General features: G+C 35.9%; 1 protein-coding gene across 1 annotated transcript in view; it reads right to left on the bottom strand.

Annotated features, from left to right (window-relative positions):
• Nucleotides 1–9,674, bottom strand: part of Wdr75 (WD repeat domain 75) — a 32,469-nt gene extending 22,795 nt beyond the window's left edge. The window contains exons 1-5 of the mRNA XM_015481143.2: nt 9,313–9,674; nt 7,285–7,414; nt 5,023–5,088; nt 4,067–4,157; nt 1,217–1,341 (exon numbers count right to left, since the gene is read on the bottom strand). Coding sequence (XP_015336629.1) covers nt 1,217–1,341; nt 4,067–4,157; nt 5,023–5,088; nt 7,285–7,414; nt 9,313–9,398 — 498 coding nt within the window. The 5' untranslated portion in view covers nt 9,399–9,674. The remainder of the gene's footprint in view (nt 1–1,216; nt 1,342–4,066; nt 4,158–5,022; nt 5,089–7,284; nt 7,415–9,312) is intronic.
• Nucleotides 9,675–22,139: the final 12,465 nt, after the last annotated feature.

The following is a 22,139-nucleotide window of genomic DNA, read 5'->3' as shown; positions in this document are numbered from 1 at the left end:
GCCCCCCCCCCCCCCCATTAAGGCATAATGCACCACGTATAGCAATATGCAATGTTTAACATATAGGTATATCCATATAACCATCATCATAATCAAGATCTTTAGCATATCCGTCACCTCAGGAATGTTCCCTCCATCTTCTTCAGTCATTCCTAATGTCCCCACCCCACCAGCAACAACTAATTTCTATCACCATTGCATATTTCTGTTTTCGTTTGAACTCTTTTGCTGGACCTATCTTATCTTTTTCAGGTTCATCCACATACTATGTATCACTATTTTATTTTTATTGGTAAATAACATTCCATTAATCATAATTTGTTTGCTAGTTGATGCATATTTGGATTATTTACATTTTGGAGCTATTATGAATAATAATAATAATAATTTCTCTACACATCATTTTATGGTCATGTTTTCATTTTTTTACCTAAGAGGGGAATGACTGGATAGAGGTAGTTAGTTTTGCTCCATCTTTCTAACATTAGCAGTTCTAGTGGATATAAAGTGGTATGTTGCTATGGTTTTAATTTAACAAAATGACTAATAATACTGAAGAATGATGACTTAATACTATAAAAAACAATTTTCTCTATTCTGGAAAATTTATCCAGAATAACCACAAAATAATGCTACAAAACTTAAGGCTAAAGAAACATGCCACTATAGTGATGTCTATGGTCTCTTGATGATATTTGATATCAAAATAATGAAGTAATTACTAACAGGGCTTTGCTAATTAAATGAACTAACTACATACCTTAAATATTACCACTAGGGAGATTATAGATTTTCTTTCCTCACTATATTTTTCTGTAGTACCCAAGTTTTCTATAGTGGGAACATTAACTATAAATAGAGAGGTCATATTTTTTTAAAGGCACACAATTTAAAATAAAATAATTTGAGCGGCTTACTGAAGAGTAATACTCTATCCTATAGTGGGACAGGGAAAAAATACAGGACAAACAGCAAACATTGTTATTTTTGGGGAAAACGAGAGACTTTAGAAGGGCCATAGGAGAGAATACACAAAATAAGGAATGTCCTAAAAAACTATACCAAAAATACATATTAAAGCAATGAAACAGATTTCTAAGTTAATACCAAAATAAAAGCATTTGAGGCAATATAATAGCATCATAATATAAAATATGAAGACTGCAGGAAAAAGAAATTTTATGTATAAATCAAAAAACCAGCAAAACCAACTTACCTCATTTCCAAAGGCAATGCACTTCGGTGACTGGTTTATGTAATCCAAAACAAAAGATAGCTCCTTGGCTTCTATTTCCTGGCTTGATGATTTTGGCAGTTTCACTGAAACCAGCTGAAATACATCTAGCCAAAGGAAGTTATATTATTATAAAGCACCTCCAAAGAGAGTGAACATGATCATTCATTCATATGAAACTATAACTCAGCACTCTAGAATGTAAAGATTATAATCATGAGCTATCTTGAACAAAATGTACCTTGAAGTTGGACTTTTTGTTTAAACATACAAGTTTTAAAATCAAGTCTAATTCCACAAGTTATATACATATATGGCCCATACATGTAGAAATTGAAAGCAATTATGTCTTATAATGGTGCATTCTACATTTCAAAGTACTGAGCTGAGGTTTAAAATGGAGATGAAATATGAATACTGTACTGATGAAGTGAGCAGCCAAAGGCAATGAGCCATCTGTGAGAACTTTCAGAAATGCTCTGGGTTTATCACAACACTCATAGGATAAATCTCCTTTCCTGTAATATTGACATACTCTTCAGGGGTCTTCAAGGCAGTATATAATCTATTCTCCCTTGGTTCATCCCAATTTAGCCTTTCTGCTATTCTGCAAACACATTATTAATGCTCTAGAATATGATTCTCCAAAATAGCTACACACCGCTTACTCTTCTTCCTCTGGGGACCTTCCCTGAACACTTATTTAAATGTGTTTTCCTCCAACATTGACTTTTCCCCATACATGCTTATTTTTCTCTGGAACATCTAATTGTACCATATAATTGAAATAGCCAGCTTACTGCTGGAACTCACTGTCTGCTTTGTTCAGTGCAAGCAGAATGGTAGATGCTCAATTAGCTGCTGAAAGACTATATTATATCCAAGTCAAGAAATTAAACCATAAAAAATAAAATACAAATAAAAGATTAATTTGTTTTTAAACCAGAGACAGATACTGCCATATAACTTTTTTCTATCAGAGACTCTGGTTTAGGGCTATGGAACTCAGATGACATTTATGTATCTACGTTTATTTGATAGATTTATGTAATATATATCCAGATTTTCACATTACCCGTAATGTGCAAATACTGAAGAGTAACACTCTATCCTATTATAAATGGAATTCAGATTAGATTACGGGATTTGACATTGCCACAAACTCCCAAAGGCTAATGACCGAGATCAGTAGCTTTTTATTTGTCTTGTACATGAGGTCCAACTGAGGAATTTTTAAGCAAATAATTAGGTCCCATTGCAGAGAATCTTAATATTTAGTTCCTTGGGAGCTTTTGATGTGCAGTCAAAGTTAAGAATCATTGTTCTTACAGGTATAACTTGGATAACAAGTTTACTATAGCTATTGGCAACTACTTTTCAATAGAGGAATATCCAGGTGAGTATAGAAGGTGATTATGAAATCTTGGTGATGAGTAGAATAACATCTACTCAAAGATACTAAAAATGCAGATTCCTAGACTATACCCCAGATCTAGTGCATCAACTACCAGTGAGAAAGATCAGGAATCTGAATGTGGACTGATGTTACAAATCCATATATATATATCACAAAAGTGGAATCTTTGAAACAGTCATCTGGGAAGGTGACATAATCTTTTAAGAATGTTGCTATTTTCAGAACATTTTTTGAATGTCCACTAGAAGTAGTTTATCAGTCCCATGAAAACATTAAACTTACTGCTTCTTATTCTTTCATGCCACATTCTTTTTCTTTTTTTTTCTTTTGGGTACCAGGGATTGAACTCAGGGGCACTCAACCACTAAGCCAATCCCCAGCCGTATTTTGTATTTTATTTAGAAACAGGGACTCACTGAATTGCCAAGTGCCTTGCTTTTGCTGAGGTGCCTGGCTTTGAACTTACGATCCTCCTGCATCAGCCCCTCAAGCCTCTGGGATTATAGTCGTGCATCACTGCGCCCAGCTTCGTGCCACATTCTCGATAAACTCATTATCAGATTTGGCACTAAGGAATTTTTAACTAGAAAAATAGATTCAGCTTTTGTAGTTTTGACTATTTGGGTTTCTTAAAAGCCTGTGATATATGAGAATTTATGAATGTTTCAGAAAAAACAAAAACAAAAAAACCCAAACAAAAGCATGGCAGAAAGGATTCACTTAGCTAATAAATCTTGAACAAGTCTAGCCTAATAGTCATCTTAAAAGCTGCTTTGTACCTCTGAATATGACTTTTTTTGGAGGCCACCACAGGACGTATTCTTGAATTCTGAGATAAGAAACTTTCCTTGGATGTATCATTCATGTCAATGTTCTATTGATTCAAATTCTATGATGAAGGACAATTATTTGCAACCACTGACAATATTTCAGGAATTCCTAAAATACTTGATATAGGGAAGTTTCAATGGAATAATGCTCCATTGATAGTAAAAAACACAATAATAATTCAGTCACACCACTGGCTCTTATTATCAGCCTATTTTTTATACTATTTCCTACAATGATTCAAGACCAACAAGTAGGCACTCATAACAGATAAAAGAATAGTGATGGTTAAGCATGATGGGTTTAAGTTCTAAGAAGACAAAGTCTAGCCTGCCTTTCAAAATAGTTTAAAAAATTGAATTTTTGAAGTATATTATTACAACCAGGTATAAAATAATCATTTCCTCATTGAATATTTCAGGACTGGTAGCCTCCTCAAATGAATGCAATGACGAAAAAGTAATTTAAATTTCATCTCCAAAAGATGGTCAGCTTCAGATTAAAACCAAAATGTTAAATTTTGAAGAACTATAACATGTAAAGAGCCACTCAATGTCCTATTTTTAAAAAAGTTCATTACACTATACCTGGTTTTTCTTTATTTGTTATAACAAAGACAGAATCTTCAGCATGGGCAAGAGTAAAGAGGGCATGAAGTTTATGTCCAACAATGAAAGTCTGAAAGATAAAAAGCATCGAATTGTTTACTGTCTATTTCCTCCAGCAGAATTTCAAGTTCCACAGAGCAGGGATTTTTACCTATTTTGCTTGCTGCTTTATTCTTCCTAACACAAGAATACCTGATCTATAGAGAATAATCAACACATATTTGTTGAATAATTTTTTAAGTTTTGTACATACAAATCTACTTGAGTCTTAAGTGGTCATATAGTATTCTATTATGTGCTTTAAATAACGTCAAGATTATATTTAATTTTTTCCACCATAAACAATATTATAAGTATTGTGTATAAAAAACATTACTTTAATGATAAATTCGTATTGGGAGGTTGCTGAAAAAAATGTATTTTCAGGTTTACTCTCATTGATCATGCTAAAAAAAAATAACCGTTTCTCTACATTTCACCTATCAATAGAATTTTTTCCATGTATAATTTGTCTAAAGTGATAGGAAAAAATACTATATGTTTGTTTTAATTTACAGTTCCAATTATTAATGAGGTTAAGCATCTCTTTATGTTTATTAACTATTTGTAATTCTTTTGTGATTTTATATATTGGTCTCCTATGCCCATTTTTTTTTTCTATTGGGTTATTAGTTTTTCCTTATTGGCCTGGGAACATTTGTGTATATGTGTGTGATTTTTTTGAGAAATGCTTTCTCCCAGTGTTTTTGTCTTTTTATCTTAGAAATTTATAAGATTTTTATATAGTCAAGATTATATATTTTAAATGGTATGTAAATTTCAAGACTTGTTCAGAAAGTTTCTCTAAAGATTAGACCTTCTAGAAAAAAACAATATGTCTGTTTATATTGTCATACCTTTTTTACATAAGGAAAACTGAAGCTCAATCTACTTACCTTTATCAAAATGCCATCTAGATAGTCCCACAGTTTAATTGTACCATCAAAGGAACAAGAATATAGCTAAAAGGTAAAAACAGTACAAAACAGATTAAAATGGAATCCCATTAAGATATCAAATTAATAATTAAACGCTGATACAGAAAGCATTTTCTGTTCATTAATTCACTGTTAACCTTAAAGATGGCAAAGTTTATACAGGTTGAATATCCTTAATCTAAAACCTGAAATCCAAAACTTGTGAGCACTAACATGATGCTTAAAAAGTTTCAGACTGGAGCATTTTGGATTTTGGGTATTGGGAGTTTTACAACCAGTGAAATTTATGCAAATATTCCCAAATCCAAAAAATTCCAAATTCTAAAATACTTCTGGTCCCAAGCATTTCAGGTAAAGGATTCACAACTTATATTGCTTCTGCAAAATAGACAATCTTGTCACAAACCTCGGGAGAAAGCAAATCTATCATTTTCAAGTTTTAACTAAAACTGAGGGGAAAAAACCTGTTTTAAAGAGGGACATGGTAAGATACTGAATTATGAAAAGTACAAGAGTTTTTTTTCTATTTTTCCCAGAGCTCAGTCCCTTTTTATCAGCTGCACTGCTTTCAGCTTACATGAGCATTCAAGGAGTGCTTCTCAAATGAGTGGATAATGTCCTGTTTAAAAAAAGATAACATTTCCATTAAGGACCAATATTCTCATTATTTAATGAGAATTAAACTGAAATTATTATGCACTTGAATGCTGTAGCATTGTTAACATGTTATGAAATGTATGGGTACTCAATTTCTGTACTTACCTTGTGGTAAAACTCATAACCAATGATTTAGGACCATACTTCAGTGGCACCAGAAGGTCTCAGTAATACATGGGTTTATTTTTATCTTAGTGAACTCAGTTTTACTAAGGTTATGTCAGATTTTTTTTTATTGCTATGCAAATATACCCGGTTTATAAATAATCTTAAATTTTCTTATGAAAAGTGGCAATTTTAGGATTTCTGCAAATAGGGACATAAATTCAGAGAATAGAAAAAAATGCTAGGGTAAGACAATATTATCTATTTAAGTAAAATAATCATATTAAGTAGAAAATGTATATCACAGTTATTATCTATCAGAATCATAAATATAGATTAGTGAAATAAACAAGTCAAACATACATTGTCAAAATAAATACGGTGACTCCTAAGCTTATACAATCTCTGTCCTTTAACTTCAACCAACCCTACTGATAAAACTGCCCTCCTCTAATTTTATTAACCCTCAGTCACCTGAAACAGAACTTTTATCTAATGTGTATGTGTTTTTTGTTTGCCTATAAAGCTTAGTAATGCATACTTCACACATTTCAATTTTAACCAGAGAATATCTTTTGCCATTAAAAACTTCAAGTGAGGGCTGGGGTTGTGGCTCAGTGGTAGAGTGCTCACCTAGCATGTGCAAGGCGCTGAGTTCGATCCTCAGCACCACATAAAAATGAATAAAATAAAGGCATGTGTCCAACAACATCAACAATATTAAAACAAAAACAAAAACACTTCAAGTGACACACATGGAAATAAATTTTTGTCAAACCTTCAGAGAACAGTATAAAAAGTGTATCTGGACCCTGCAAAAAAGTTGTACTTAACTTTCATTTTTAAAAGTAGCTCATTTAGTTTTGGAAAGAAAAGACCAGTGTTACCTTACATCCTACTTCTTTTGTGATAATGAAGTGAATGGCAATGCAAATTCATTTTAAAATCAAGCAATAACTTCTAACTTGGCTGTGATTAATCCAGAAAAAAAGGTATGTGACTAATCCAGAAAAACGGTACCTGTTAATAACTATAGCAAGAGTAAAATATTGTTGAGATAAATTATCAGTAGCTTTGCTAAAATTTAAAAACAGAAAATACCTTTGGATATTCACATTGCTAATGTTATAAGAGGACCCATGAAGGTCCACAATCAAGAAATCCATTTACCTGTGTATAAATTCTAGAATTTTAGAAACGTATACAGCTAAGAACATTCATCTCAAGTTAACATCTATTTAAGCATCCTGTGGATCAAATAGTTCACAGAATGTACTATGGGTAATGTAGTTTTAGCTGAGATCTTACTTTCATAACTAAGAAAAACAGAAGGATACCCTAAAACAGAAAATCAACAGATATTTCCTTGTTCATAACCTGGAAAGTTTCCCAGTCAAATTTAACTCAAAAATTTCTGTCAACAGACCAATGTTAAGATATTCAATTACAAAATGGCACCTGCAGAGGATTGTTGGGGTTAAGCTGGATTCCAGTCACTAGATTTCTGTGCCCGTGGAGTATGTGCACACACTCTTCTGTAGCAGTGCTATAGACTTTAACAAAATCCCCAGAGACACAGAAGATATACCTGGAAAAAAAAAAAAAAAAGAAAAATAAGTTATACTATCTCCTCTATAGGAAGTACAGTCTTCTATGGTCCATTACAAAAATAATAACATGCAATAGAGGTTTTTTTCAAAGTTGTTTAAGAATTGTGTATTCAAACTTGTATGCTAATTAAGTCTATGGGGACATCTAAGATTGAGTCATTCATTGACTCAAATAGATTAATGAAGCTAATGTCACTTTCTCTCCTCTTTTTTTTTTTTTTTGCCTGTTCACAGATGGAGGCTATATACAAGCATTCTGCAAAAAAAACTTAACTAAGTTGCCTGTTCATGAAATGAATTCAGACACTGTTATTCAGTGTATATCAGCTATCACTCTTTATGATTCTGCTAACAGCAGTGTGTTCCTATGTTCTTAAATTCTTCAAATGCTGAGTCAAAACTCTCCTGTAATTGGTGAGGTCCAGGCCTTTCTTGTATAGCAAAGTCATTTTATGTCAGTTTTTCTTTCTGGATTTGTGGCTTTCATAGCAGAGGCAATTAAATTACTGAAAGGATAAGCTGGGGTAAGTTTTGACTATTTTTATAATAGATATTACCATAGAATAAAGCACAGAAATATTTATTGAATAAAACGAATAAGATGTAGAAGGAAGAAACTGGATATATGCATATGGTTCTGAGGAGGCAGAACCTGTGACAACTTCTTGAAGCTTCAATTTCTCCCTCTGACTGGTAAGAGAAATGTCAACAAAGCCCCTGGTTCTTGTAAAGACAAAGGGTTTGATATGTGTGTCTAAGCTACTTTTTTGGTGCATGCATTCAACAACTATTTGCCTTATACCTAAAAGGAGAATATTGCAGGGGTAGGGGGAATACAGACTTGTATTCACAAGATACTATCTCAAGGCTCCAAGGCAGAAAAGATTTTTACTAAGTATCCACCTCCATCCTTACCTGATTTGAAAACCTATTCTTAATACAATATGTCACTTACAGATGACATAATGTAGCAACAATGACAACTGACACGCACTGAGCCATTAAATGCCAGGCAATTTTGTAGAGGTTTCAAATGTATCAAAGCAAAATTCTTTTCAAGAATCCCATCAGAGGCAGATTACTAAAAATTACCCCTAGTTTACAGATGAGAAAAGAGAAGCAGAGTAAGAAACTTGAAAAAGTCTCACAATATAAGAATTGAGTATCAAACCTAGAGTTTGGTTTCCAGCTACAATGAACTTCCAAGGGAATCAGTGTTTTTTACTCCTAAAAAGACTGGCACATATCTTTTGTAGGGGTGTGTTGTGTGGGGGGCGAGGAGAAAGCAGAATCTTTTTTAAAATGTAGTTTTTAGTTGTGTATGGACACAATACCTTTTTTTTTTTTTTAATTTTTATGTGGTGCCGGGGATCGAACCCAGTGGCTAATGCATGCTCTAGACAAGCAAGCACTCCACCACTGAGCCACAACCCCGGCCCCAAGAAAGCAGAATCTTTAAAGGCTTAGCAATTCCCAAACACTATTCCGTACCAAAGAGTGAGGATACTCTTTGGGTTACTGCAAGGGCTGTTGTATACACTGCAATATCTAGACCATTTTCCAGCCGCCCCATCTACCAGCTGATACTAGACACGTGGACCCGCCTCTGGGCCCATCAATCCAACTGCAAGTAATGGGTCCAGGGAGGGGAAGCGCACCCCCGCCTGCAGCGCCACAAGGCACTCACAGAATCTCAAGGTCCCTCTCCTTACAGGCGCTGGCAACCTCTCGTGTGCTCTAGGGTCGCTGGCAAACGCGCCCCTGCGCAGAGCCCAGGTCCGCCAGCTGGGGAGTGCGGCCGCGCCTGACAGTTCTTTCTCCAAACCCCAGAGGGCTCACGGCCCTCAGTCCTGCCAACGACGCGCAGTCCCCATACTTAGAATCCGCAGAGAACACCGCTCTTCTAAAGTTCAGCTCACTACCGCCACAGTGAACCACGCGGATGCTCTCCTCCTCCACCATCTTCGCGCAGCCGCAGGAACTGCGGACAGCTAGCCCCACCCCGAACTTCCTTCACAGAGCTGGACCCGGCGGGTGTTTCCCAGCCCACAGCACACACTCCCGGGCTTCTCTAGGCCCAAGACTCTGTGGTAGCATCCAGCGTCTGTGCAGCCATCTTTTGTTTGGGCAACGTCAAACAGAGACACTTGCTCAAAAAAGTAAAAGCAAAACACGGAGACAGTGACTTTACGTGAGCCATCGCTACACAGTTACTTAGTACATAGAGACTTCTCTCCAGCTTTACAATCCGACTCTCATAAATTCTCTCAGAAGCGGAAGGTGGCCCACTACATATCACGTGAGCTTCACTCCTCCCACAGAACTCCTTTCCGGTAACTGTGGTTCCAGCGCTGCTAGATGAAGCAAGAACCCCGCGCCACCAGGTTCTTTGGTCGCTCAGCGGGGTTCTTGGGTGGAGATGTTTCTCTCTACTTCCTTAGATTTTTGCTCCTGTTAGTAATCTTTACTTTGTCCCGTTTCTGTGAATATCCGGTAACTTTCCGGCAGAATCTCCACAGCTCACAGGGCCTTGCTTTTTTCTTCGGAAATTTGGTTCCTAGCCCCGAATTACAGTGTATTCTAGCCATGTTCAAAGTAGCTTCTCTGGTCTGTAGGGCATTGCTCCCCAACCCTGGCAATTCCTGGCCCTTGCTCTTTGATTTGCTAGGCTTGTTCTGTGAGTTGCCCTGGTTTTAACTTCCTCCATTAGTGGACCATTCATGTGACTTAGGAAGCCCTAACTCTGAGAATACCAGACCTCTTTGTGAGGTTTTGTGTGTTGTTTTCGTGGTCCCTGTATATTAGGGATTGCCTATCTTTATTTAGTCGTTCATCTTAATATTTACATCTGTGCTAGTTCTAGCCACTCCAAAGAAAAAAGAGCCAATGCTGGCTTGACTTAGAAGTTTTACGGTTCACTCCTTGTGGTCACCAGTATACACCTAAGTTTATTCATCGTGGAAAAAAAATAACATTCACAACGGTAAAGACATCTTTGATACCGCCGGTTACCAATGAGGAGTTCTGCTCCCTCAAATGTTGAAGTCTGAACATTAGAGAAGCACTCTGAGGCAAGCATATAAAGCAGGGTTTATTTAAAAAGGCGTAACAGACCTCCTGGGAGCGGGGAGGGAGCCATAGCTGGTGTCCAGGTATCCCAAAAAGCGAGGTATTCTGCCCTTTTAATATGTTCTAGGCTTCCTTTGTTCTCCTACCCTCTTCCACCTTTCTCCTTCCTGATTAGTGACTTGGCCCAGGAATGCTCTGTGGGCTGGCCAAAGGTGGGAAACTGGTGGGCTGAAGCAGGAATGACAGGATGGTGCAGCCAAGGACACATTAACAACCTTCTACCTCCCTATAGGAAGGGGCAATTCCTGGGACAGGTTATCTGTAACATTTCAATCCCTCAGGGGAGCGTCTCCAACTTGCCAAACTCACTCAAAATTGGCCTGACTCGATTTACCTATCTATACTGACTGCTTAATTCTGGCTTCATCTTCAGACATGACCATTGCAAAAAAACAGGGATAAATTTACTTTTTTGCTAAGGAGGCCAATGTGTGGGGAATGTTCAAAGCATTATTTTGGAAGCCAGACCTAGTTGGGAGCTGCAGAGGTCCCCTGCTTCCCATAATTGTGATGTGCTTTGGTATAATTGGAGGGCCACAAAGTGTCAGTTTTGAGTCCATAGTCTTAAATATTGTTTTTGCCCAGTGCTTTTAACTTTCTTGGATAGTTTGAAATTTGAAGTAGGCTTATTACTGAGTGAAGGAATAAAATAAAGAGACTCAGTCAAATCAGTATGGGCTTCAGTTGTTTTAGGGCATGGTAAACTTTGCTTAAAGAATCAGAATCCAGTCATGGTGGCCAATCCCTGCAATTCTGGAGGCTGGGGCAGGAGGATCAGAAGTTCAAGGCCAGCCTGTACTATTTAAGGAGACCCTATCTCAAAAAATAAAATAATAAAGCGTTGGAGTTATGGCCTAGTGGTAGAGTGCTCTCCTAGCACAGGTGAGGCACTGGGTTACATCCTCAGCACCACATAAAGATAAATAAATAAAGAATAAAGGCATTGTGTCCATCTACAACTAAAAAAAATATGTATTAAAATAATAAACTTTTTTAAAAAGGGGGACAAGAATGTAACTCAGTGGTAGACCATACCTGGGTTCAATCTCCATTCTCCCTGTACCCCAAATCAGAAATTCTGATATGAATAAATTCTAGCTAGATGGATCAACCTCTGGGAGGATTATTTTCACACAGGAATCTAATCTATTGAAATGTCCAGAAAGGTAAATAATTTGTGTTTTGAGTTCTTTTTGCATGATCTTTGAGAAACCAAATCTGCCTACAGCTGCTTAACTTATAGTATCTTATTTTTTTCACATTTATTTTTTAGTTGCAGTTGGACACAATACCTTTATTTCACTTATTTATTTTTACGTGGTGCTGAGGCTCCAACCCAGGGTCTCACAAGTGCGAGGCGAGCGATCTACTGCTGAGCCACAACCCCAGCCCATTATTTTTTATCAGGTATTTTTATCAGATAACAAGCAGACAGGGCTAGTGCCATGGTTCTCTAATGTCACCAGGGACTTACGCTCTCTCTACTTGGTTCTTTCCATTTTCTCACAGTTTACTTTTCTTTAATATTTATTTTTTAGTTATAGGTGGACACAGTATCTTTATTTTCTACATATGTGGTGCTGAGGACCGAACCCAGTGCCTCACGCATGTTAGGCGAGCACTTTACCTCTGAGCCACAATCCCAGCACCTCCCAGTTTACTTTTTATTGATTGAAAATGGCCTTGGCAAAGGATGAATAGTTTGAATTGATTGTGGTGAGTGGATGCTAAGGCTATATACTGACAGAGCCCAACACTTAAGTTTGTGTCAATCTGGAAGAGCTGTAGTTCCTCATAGCACAGTTGGAAAGCTGGTCCAAAGGTACATTTGGTGGGTTAGACAGACCCTATTGTGAATGGCCACCTGTTTATAATTAGGTGAAGAGAACAGTTATTGCAAAGGTAAAACCAACTCCAAAAGGCCAACCTATGGGAACATCCAAGGAACTGCGGCCCTCATAGTACCACCCAGGAATTAAGACAAATGTCTTTCCTCTATTTAAGATACATTTCCTGTAAAACTTATACAAGGATGGTTCCTACTGTCATTTTGATATACAATATGTATAATATATCATTTGATGTTATCGAACATATCATGTATTGTAATATCAATAGCATTTATTATGTATTTTTTGTCTTTGTTTCTAGACCTTATGGCTGCTATTTTTTTTAAATTTTTGTTTTAGGTGAAGGAACAGAGAACCCCAAAATTCACCTGTATTTTAAAAAATTTGTCAGCAGTGCAAATGAAATACAATTAACAAGAAACTGATGCTGTACAGTGTATATTTGCCTCACACAATACTTTAATGTTATTATAATTAAATATCTTAGAATTTTAAAATAAATATTTCTGCTACTTTTGGAAAAAAATATTAACAGCCTTTCACATATAGCATCAGTAGAACACTATACTGTGCTGGAATTCAGTCAATATTACGTATTAAATTTTTAATAAATATAATTAATGCATCTCTGTACAGTGTATGTCATATCTGGCTGGTTTTCCTGTTAGTGGTATCTCCTGATTCATATAATATGACTATCCTATAAGATGTAGTTGTTATTAAGTTACCCTTTCTTCCATTTATGACTTGTGAGGGACTACAGTGATGTTCAGACACAAAACTTGGAAGACAAATTGATAACGTGTGAAATAAAATATAGAATATTTTATTAATATTATTAGATATTAAATCAATATTAATATTTATATTAAAATATAGAAATTAATATTTCAGTAATAACAAAATTTCACAAGAATCTGTATATTTGGTCACAGGATGAATGATAGTACCTTAATATTATATATTTTTTCAACTAATATCTTTTGAGTGCCTTTCACTGTTCTTGGTGCTGAGGAGTCAATATTGAACTAGACAAAGTCCCAGTTTTTGCAGCAACTGTATTGTAGGTCTGTGAGTAAGAGAAGATAAATATGAATATGAAAATTGATGACACACTTAAGGAGAAATGAAACACTATATAGGAAGGGACATTTGAACCTCCCTGAGAAAACCTAAGTAACAATGCTGGGGTTGATAACTTATTTTTATAAAAGGCCAGATAGTAAATATTTAAGATTTTGGTTCGTATATATTCTCTTTTGCATGTTCTTTGTTAGTTTTACAATGCTTTAAGTTGATAAAGATCATTTTTACCTTAAGGCCATATAAGAATAGTTTGTTAGGTGGGATTTGGCCCAAGGATTGTACTTATGTTGGCAAGTATCACTGCAAAGGAGAATTTTCATTGTTGTGCTGGAATTTTTTTTTTCTTGGAATATCAAAATGACATCTCAAAATTTAAAAATTCGAATTAAACTCTTAGACCCTCTGTGTTAGTTTTGAATCACTAGAATGAAATACATGGCATATGCTACTTGTGAAGTAAAGTAAGATTTGTTTTGGCTCATGATTCTGGAGGTTCAAGTCCAAGATTAGGCATCCCCATTTGTTTGAGTTTCTTGTGATGGCAGCACATCATGGTGGCAGTGTGAGGTGAAGCCAATTGCTTACCTCTTAAACTGAAGCAGTGGTAGGAAGACTGCGATCCCACAATTTCTTCCAAGAGGGCCTGTCCCCACTGACTAGGTCCCAACTCTCAAAGGTTCACAGCACTCCCAATAGCACTGCCACGGTGTCAACTCTTTAAATATGTATCTTTGGGAGACACTACCCACATTCAAACCGTAGCACATGCATATCTCAATCTGAAGACCAGGCAATGAAGAAAGTCTTCATAAAGCATTCCCCTCGCCAACCAATCACATCTTCATGACAACTATGCAAACTAATAACTATTAAGTAGACTTACAAACCCTATCTGGAAAAAACAAACTTATGCAAAATACTATACATTTAAGTACTTAGTAAGGTACTTTTACCGGTTGTATCCCTGAAGGATATTTTAGCTATTCATATCAACCTTCAATGAATTGTCTTTACAAATAAGTAGTTAATTGTGATAACATAGGAACTACTCATAGGATGTTGGAAAATAATGAAACCTATTTCTACCACTAGAGAGTCTCATGTAATTGATTTGCAATGCCACTTGGGCATCAGCTTTTTTGCTTTTTAAAAATTGTAGTTAAAAAACCCATAAAATTTACTATTAGTGATATTTAGTACATTCACAATTTTGGTTAGCCACAGTTCCTCTGTAGTTCTAGAATATTTTCATCACCCTAAAAGAAAATTCTGTACCCATCAATCAGCTGCTTCCTATTTTCCCCTTTTGCAAATCTATAGAAATACTGATTTTTGTATATTTATCTCATGTCTTGCAACTTTTATGAATTCATTTATTAACTCTAATGTGTGTGTGTATATTCTATAGGATTTTTTAATGTACAAGATAACATCATCTGTGAATAGAGTTGGTTTCACTACTTTTCCTTTTGTATGCCTTTTATTTATTTTTTGGCCTAATATCTCTGGCTAGATCTTCTAGTACATTACTGAATATCAGTGAAGAAAATGAGCATCTTTTTCTTGTTCCTGATCTTAGGTGAAAGTTTTCAATCTGTCACCATTGAGTTTTATGTTAGTTGTGGGTATTTCATGAAAAAAAATATATATATATTTGGTGGGGTGCTACCGGGGATTGAACTCAGGGGCACTCAATCACTGAGCCACATCCCCAGCCCTATTTTGTATTTTATTTAGAGACAGGGTCTCACTGAGTTGCTTAGTGCCTTGCTGTTGCTGAGGCTGGCTTTGAAATCACTATCCTCTTGCCTCAGCCTCCCAAGCTGCTAGGATTTCATAAATCTTATTTATCATGTTGAAGAAGTTCCTGTTTATTTCTAGTTTATTGAGTGCTTTATTCATGAAATGATGTTGGATTTTGTTAGGACTTTTCTGTTTCAAGTAAGATGATTATGTGAGGTTGTTCATCATTCTATTAGTATGTTATTAATTTTCATATATTGAAACACCCTTGCATTTCTGGAATAAATTATACTTACTTGTGTTCCATAATTTTCATGTGCTCCTGGATTTTGTTTGCTAGTGTTTTTTAAAGGGTTTGTTTTGTTTTGTTTTTCTTTTTGACACGGGATCTTGCTGTATTGCCCAATCTGGCCTTGGACTCCTAGGCCTGCCCCATCCTCTAGCCTCAGCTTCTCATGTAGCTGGACTACAGATGCAAGCCAACTGTCAAAGATTTTTGTACCTATATTTATAAGGAATATTGGTCTATAGTTTTCTTGTAGTGCCTTTGTATGGCTTTGGTATGAGCATAATTCTGGTTTCATAGAATAAATTAGGAATTTTCTCCTCCTATTATTTTTTGTGGGGGAAGAGGTTGAGAAGGATTGATGTTAATTCTTTAAAATATTTGGCAGACTTCACCAGTGAGCCATGTATTTTTAGATTTTTTATTATTGCTAACTTTGTGATTCTTGATTCAATCTATTTACCTGTTACAGCTTTGTTAGAATACTTTATTTATTCTTTAGACAGTTTTGGTAATTTGTATGTTTCTAAGGACCTGTCCATTTAATTTAGGTTATCTAGTTTGTGTGCTTACAATTGTTCACTATATTCTGTAGTAATTTTAATTAATTTAATTCAATATATGAAAATTAATAACATACTAATAGAATGATGGACAACCTCACATAATCATCTTAATTGACACAAAAAGTTGTAACAATAAGGCCAGCAATAATGTCCCATTCTCATTTCTGATTTTAGTTATATGTCTTCTTGAGGCTAGAATAGCGAATGATGTAAGGAGGGCTACCACATGGAAGAGAACTGAGGAACCCAGCTGATACCTAACACCAAGGTCTCAGACATGAAGGAAGTCATCTTGGATCTTTCAGCTTCAGGCAAACCTAGCTAATACCACACTGAGCATCTCCATTGAGCTCTGCACATATTATAGAGCCTTAAAATTACAAATAAGGTACTGGTTATTACTTTATACCACTTAATTTTGTGTCAATTTATTATCAGTATATAACTGTATATAACTGAATCAGGAATTTAAATAAATATTTTAAAAGAAGGTATCATAATTGGAGAATATACCTCTTTCAGTGCTATGTAATGATATAACTATAGGTTTACAGATGACAGGTTGAAAATCTATGAAATGTAATTTCATATTTAATTTTTTAAAAAAATTGGGACAGGACCTTGATAAGTTGTCCAGGCTAGCCTTGAACTTGCAATCCACCTGCCTCAACCTCCTGAATTGCTGGGATTACAGGCGTATACCACCAAACCCAGTGAAATATGTTATTTCAATCAACTTAGATACAGGTCATTAAACTAAGGAACAGAAAGGAAGTTAGAACATACAGACTTGTGAATAAAAGAGGAAATTTTATGTTAAGGTCTCTAATGTAAAAAGTGTATGACATGCAAGGACATGTGGATAATGTAAGCTGAGAGTTGTACACTTGAAGAAAGAATCAAAAAGAAATGCTGGAAAACTACATCTGTAACATAAATGAATAATTCCTTTGATGGGCTCATCAGTAGACTGGATACTTCCAAGGAAAATGTATGTTATCTTGAATAGTCAATAGAAACTTCAATCATTGAAATGCCAAAAGGAAATAGTACAAAAAGAGGGAAAGTTAATAACTATGAGGCAATTTTAAAAGGTTTAAAATGTCTAGTGGGAATAACAGCAGGAGAAGGAAGGAAAGGAACAGAAGAAGTAATTGTAATAATGACTGAGAATTTTTCAAAGTTAATGATGAATAATCACTGATCATAGAAGTTCAGAGAACACCAGGAGGAATAAATACCAAAAATCTATGTCAAGTGGTATCATAAGCAAACTTTAGAAAAATCAAAGGCAAAGAAAAAAATCTCAAAAGAAGCAAGAGGAAAGAAACCACTTTACCTGTATGTAGAACAATGATAAGTACATTGAACTTCTCTTCAGAAACCATGTAAGCAAGAAAGAGTGGAATGAATATTTACAATATTGAAAGAAAAAACAACAACTAAGATTTTGTATCCAGTGAAATTATCTTTCTAAAATGAGGAAGAAATAAAGACTTTTTTAAACAAACAAAAATGGTGGGAATTTGATCCAATAGACCCAACTTGCAGTATCAGTTAAAAAAGTAAGTTTAAATGAGAAAAAAAGAAGATAATTTAGAAACTAAGAGCTACATAAAGAGGAAGAGTGTTAGAGAAGGATAAGTGAAATATATTTTATTTTTGTCATTTTTAATTGGGCTAATATAACAGTTCTTTCTAAGTAATAATATATTGCAATAATCATTGAGTTTTGGATAATTCCAGCTTATGGATAAATGAAATAAATAACAGAAATGTTATAAAGCATGGGAGGGAAAAATTGAGGATACTTTGTTATGAAGCACTTGGACTATCTATGAAGTATTATTATTTGAAAGTGGATGTGGATTAATGTGTGTATATATATATAGTACACATATATGTAGTATATGTATATATGCATATATATATATATATATATATATATATATATATAAAATATGTATATATGTAATATATATGCACTATATATATTGCAAACTCAGGGGCAACCATGGGGAAAGATAGAAAAAAAAACCCCAATATTCTAAAAAAGAAGAGAAAACAGAATCATCAGATGCTCAATTTAAAATAAGAAAACAAAAAACAAGTGAAATCCAATAAATAAAAAAAGAAAGAAAGAACAAAGGTGAGGAATAAAAATAATAACAGATATGTTAGATATTAATCCAACTATATAAATAATAACTAAACTTCAGTGGTCTCAGTGCATCAGTTGAAAAACAATGTTAATAATGGATCAAGAAACAAGACCTAAGTATATATTGCCTATAAGAAACCCACTACAAATATGAAGACAGATAGATTAAAAGTAAAGAGAGAAAGGGAGAAATATATATTATTCCTAATCAAAAGAAAGCTTGAGTTACTCTATTAATTTCAGACAAAGCAAACTTCAAGAAAAATTATAAAGAATAATAGGGAGACTAGTTCTCCAGGAAGACTTAATAATCTTTAATGTGTATGTGTCTAACAGTTTATCATAAAAACACAAAAGGCAAACCCTGATAGAAATGCAAGGAAAAATAGATGCATTCACCATTGTAGCTGGAGACTTCAGAATAGTCACAGTCTGTCCTGTTTCAAACAGGGGAAATGGACTCACCTCTCAGTGGGAGGAGAGGTAACATTACCTCATAGAAAAGCCTGTAGGTTAGGAGACTTTCATGTCTATCATTGGAAAAATACAATCTTCCAGAGTCCATAGCCTCACAGAGGAAATCTGATCTTTTTTAGAGGTTTCCCTCCTTATTATGCATCCTCCCAACCCATCCCCCAGTTTGTGCATTCTTGGTGAGGTCTCTTTTTCCCAGGCATACATAGGAGTAGGAGTTGAGACTTTCTATAATCAAAGCCTCTGCCTATAGTTGAACTGCTCTTCTGCTCTGGTCACTGCTGTCCCATTGATGTTTCTTTGTTATATCCTTTAGGGAACAGTTTTCTCTGATTCCTTCAGTAATCTCTAAGTAGCATTATACCAGACTGTGGTAGCAATGCAGTTTTTTTTTTTCTAATTGTACTGCACAAGCACTTTTTGGAGGACAAGGAGGAATAGCCTGAAATGGAATTTCTATTGGAAACCACTGTTCTGATTCTCAGGTGTTTCAGTCAGCTTTTTCATTGCTGTGACTAAAAGGTCTGACCAGAACAACTTTAGGGGAGGAGAAGTTTGTTTGAGGGCTCACAGTTTCAGAGGTCCTAGTCCATAGAATGCTGGTTCCATTCCTTGGGGCTCGAGGTGAAGCAGAATATCGGGGCAGAAGAGTGTGGCAGAGGGAAACAGCTCACATTATGATCAGAAGGCAGAGAGGTCTCCACTTGGGATGATCTCTCTCTCTTTCTCTCTCTCCATCCCAAAGCCACGCCCCCAATTCCCACCTCTTCCAGCCACACCTTACCACTTCAGTTATGGCTTAGTTAATCCCTACCAGGGGATTAATCATTGATTGGGTTAAGACTCTCACAACACTTTTTTTTTCTCCTCAGAACCTTCTTACATTGTTTCACACATGAGCTTTTGGGGGATACCTCACATCTAAATCATAATATCAGGTCCTAAAATCCTTGTCAGTCCTGGTAAACTTTTCTCTTAGGGTGCAGCTGAATCTCTATTCAGCTGGCTTCCTTTGTTTCATACTCCTTCTTTGGGCAATAATCTTTCCTGGGCAGCTAAGATATTCCTTAAATGTTCTTGGACAGGAGAATTGGGAGATGGGTCCAGCACAGGTGATAGAGTTTGCCCAACTCCAGTCTTGCTGTGGTTCATGTTTTCCTTTTTGAGAGAAACTTCAAATCAAGTCTGTCAGTGCCAGAAAGCACCTTAAAGAACTCATCATGGGGAATGTGGGTAAAGAATTAAGAAAGTCCTTTCCCTTTCTATCATAAGTATATGACCTTTAGTTAACTCTCTAACTCTGTTCCACTGGAAACCAGATAAAGATAGAATATCCATTATGTTACCTATGATAAATGACCCCTGAATGATAAATTACATCTGGACAGGAAGGCACTGTAAAGGTCCCACAAATATCTGATGCAGAGGCTATAATTTTGATTTTTCTAAGGGTGTTAATTCCTGAATAACTTAGTATACCATGTATGTGAACCCTGGAAGCGATGCCTTTGGAGTTGTTGCAAGAGATAATATCTTTTGTGGGACATGGGGCTCTTAAGCAGGGCAGCCCCTGCACCTTCCAGATGAGATGTGGATGAGGTAAACATGAAGGTGAATTGAAGTTACAATTTTTAAATCTCAAATCCCCAGGCATCATCTTATAAGCAGTTATCTTTGGAAACCAGTCAGAGAAATTCTCCCAAGGTGCAGTTAACTATAGAGGGTCTCTGAACCAAGGAGCCAATCAGATCCTCCCACCTAAGAATTTGAGATATAGAAACTGAAACTGAGGACACAAGGATTTAGATACTGAAGTTACGAGTTTTTAAGTGAGGTCATGTGTCACCAAAGAGGCAAGATAAGATATTCCAATTTAGCAGGTCAGTGGTGGGGCATGCATTGTATTATGGTTGTCCCCTGGTATCTGTGGGGGATGATTCCAGAATTTCTTAGAGATAAAAAGCTCCTGGATGCTCAAGGAGCATCCTGGATGTCCCTTATAAAACATGGCATTGGGGAAACTGAGGCAGGATTGCTTGAGCTATGCCTATGAATTTTTCTTATTCAGAAAATGAAGAATCAAGAAAGATTTAAATATTTAATATTGCTGTGTCTTTGGACTAAGTGGTGGCTAACTAGCAGCAGAAGATTCTAGTATAAAAATTTTTAGGAATCTTTAAGATCCCAGGAAGCAGTAAGGAAATTGGAGAAGAATAAAGGGAAATTGTTGCTATTCTGAATATTAAGGTAAAGAACTATTTTCGTAGTGATTAGCAACATCTGTGCATATTATATTACAATTAGGAAAATGCTTTCAATTACAGTATGAATTTTATTGCATCTTTTTGGGAGTTACTGTTTTCCCTCTTGAGGGCACATTATACAAATTTCTGTCATGATTTCACACATGAAGATTGAGAAGCTACTATTTGAACCTTGTTCTGTAGATGCTTTATACCTCTTTGTGATCTGTGACTCCATTTTAAAAAACAGAAGAATATAGCATCCAATCAAATATGACCCACATTAAAGCTTCCTTTTTAAAATAATTTTCATCAAATATTTTGTGTGATTGGAACCAATCCTAGGATATTTACTTTTGCTGGGGCATCTGAGTCTCACTCACCTTGAATCTGTTTTGGATCTTCAGTCCTTTGCCTAATCCTGCACTTCCCTGGTAGAAATTACATTATAGTCTGCTGTGTAAGGCCCCATGAGTTTGAATTCCTTTTCCTGATCCTTTGTTGAAGTTCTTCACTGCCATGCACATACCATCTTCTCAAAACAGATCTCTGAAATACCAGGAAGAAACTCTCACATCTTCCTGGGCCCAGTCATTATCCTTTTAAATATTTATTTATTTATTTTTCTCCTGGAGACTAGCAGTGATTCACTGATTGACTTTGGTTTCAGGGATCTGGAACCCTAAGTTGCTTACTTAGGGAGAGGGTTAAGCTACTGGATTATTGTAAAATAAATTATTTTCATAAAAATTCATAGATATCCAGGTGGCAGAGGGATTATGTCTACCGTGGAAAAAAATGCATAAGTTGAATCAATGAGTCCCATATCTAGGGTCATTCCCGTGATGACCTGGAAGTAAAGGTGCAGCAGTCTGGCTGGGCACAAATCACGAGCCATTGAAGCAGGAACAAACTTTATTTCTGAACTCCACCAGCACACTCCACATACGCTCCCGGGAACTCTCCCGAATGCCCCGTGGCTCCTCCAGCAATCAGCAACCGGAAATATCCCTCCTCTGGCACTTCCCCAACCAATCGGAACTCTCCAGGAATCCCCGCAAGAGCTCAACTGGAACTCAACGGGAACTCCGAGAGAACTCGCTGGCGTCAACTCTCAACCACTACTTCTGGCAAAAATGCCATGCGTCATCCCGACTCTGCTGTG

The sequence above is a fragment of the Marmota marmota genome, unplaced genomic scaffold, assembly GCF_001458135.2.
Source record: "Marmota marmota marmota unplaced genomic scaffold, marMar, whole genome shotgun sequence".
In the NCBI taxonomy this organism is placed as follows: Eukaryota; Metazoa; Chordata; class Mammalia; order Rodentia; family Sciuridae; genus Marmota; species Marmota marmota.
The sequence above is the reverse complement of the archived record's forward strand: the minus strand, read 5'-3'. Positions and strand labels throughout refer to the sequence as shown.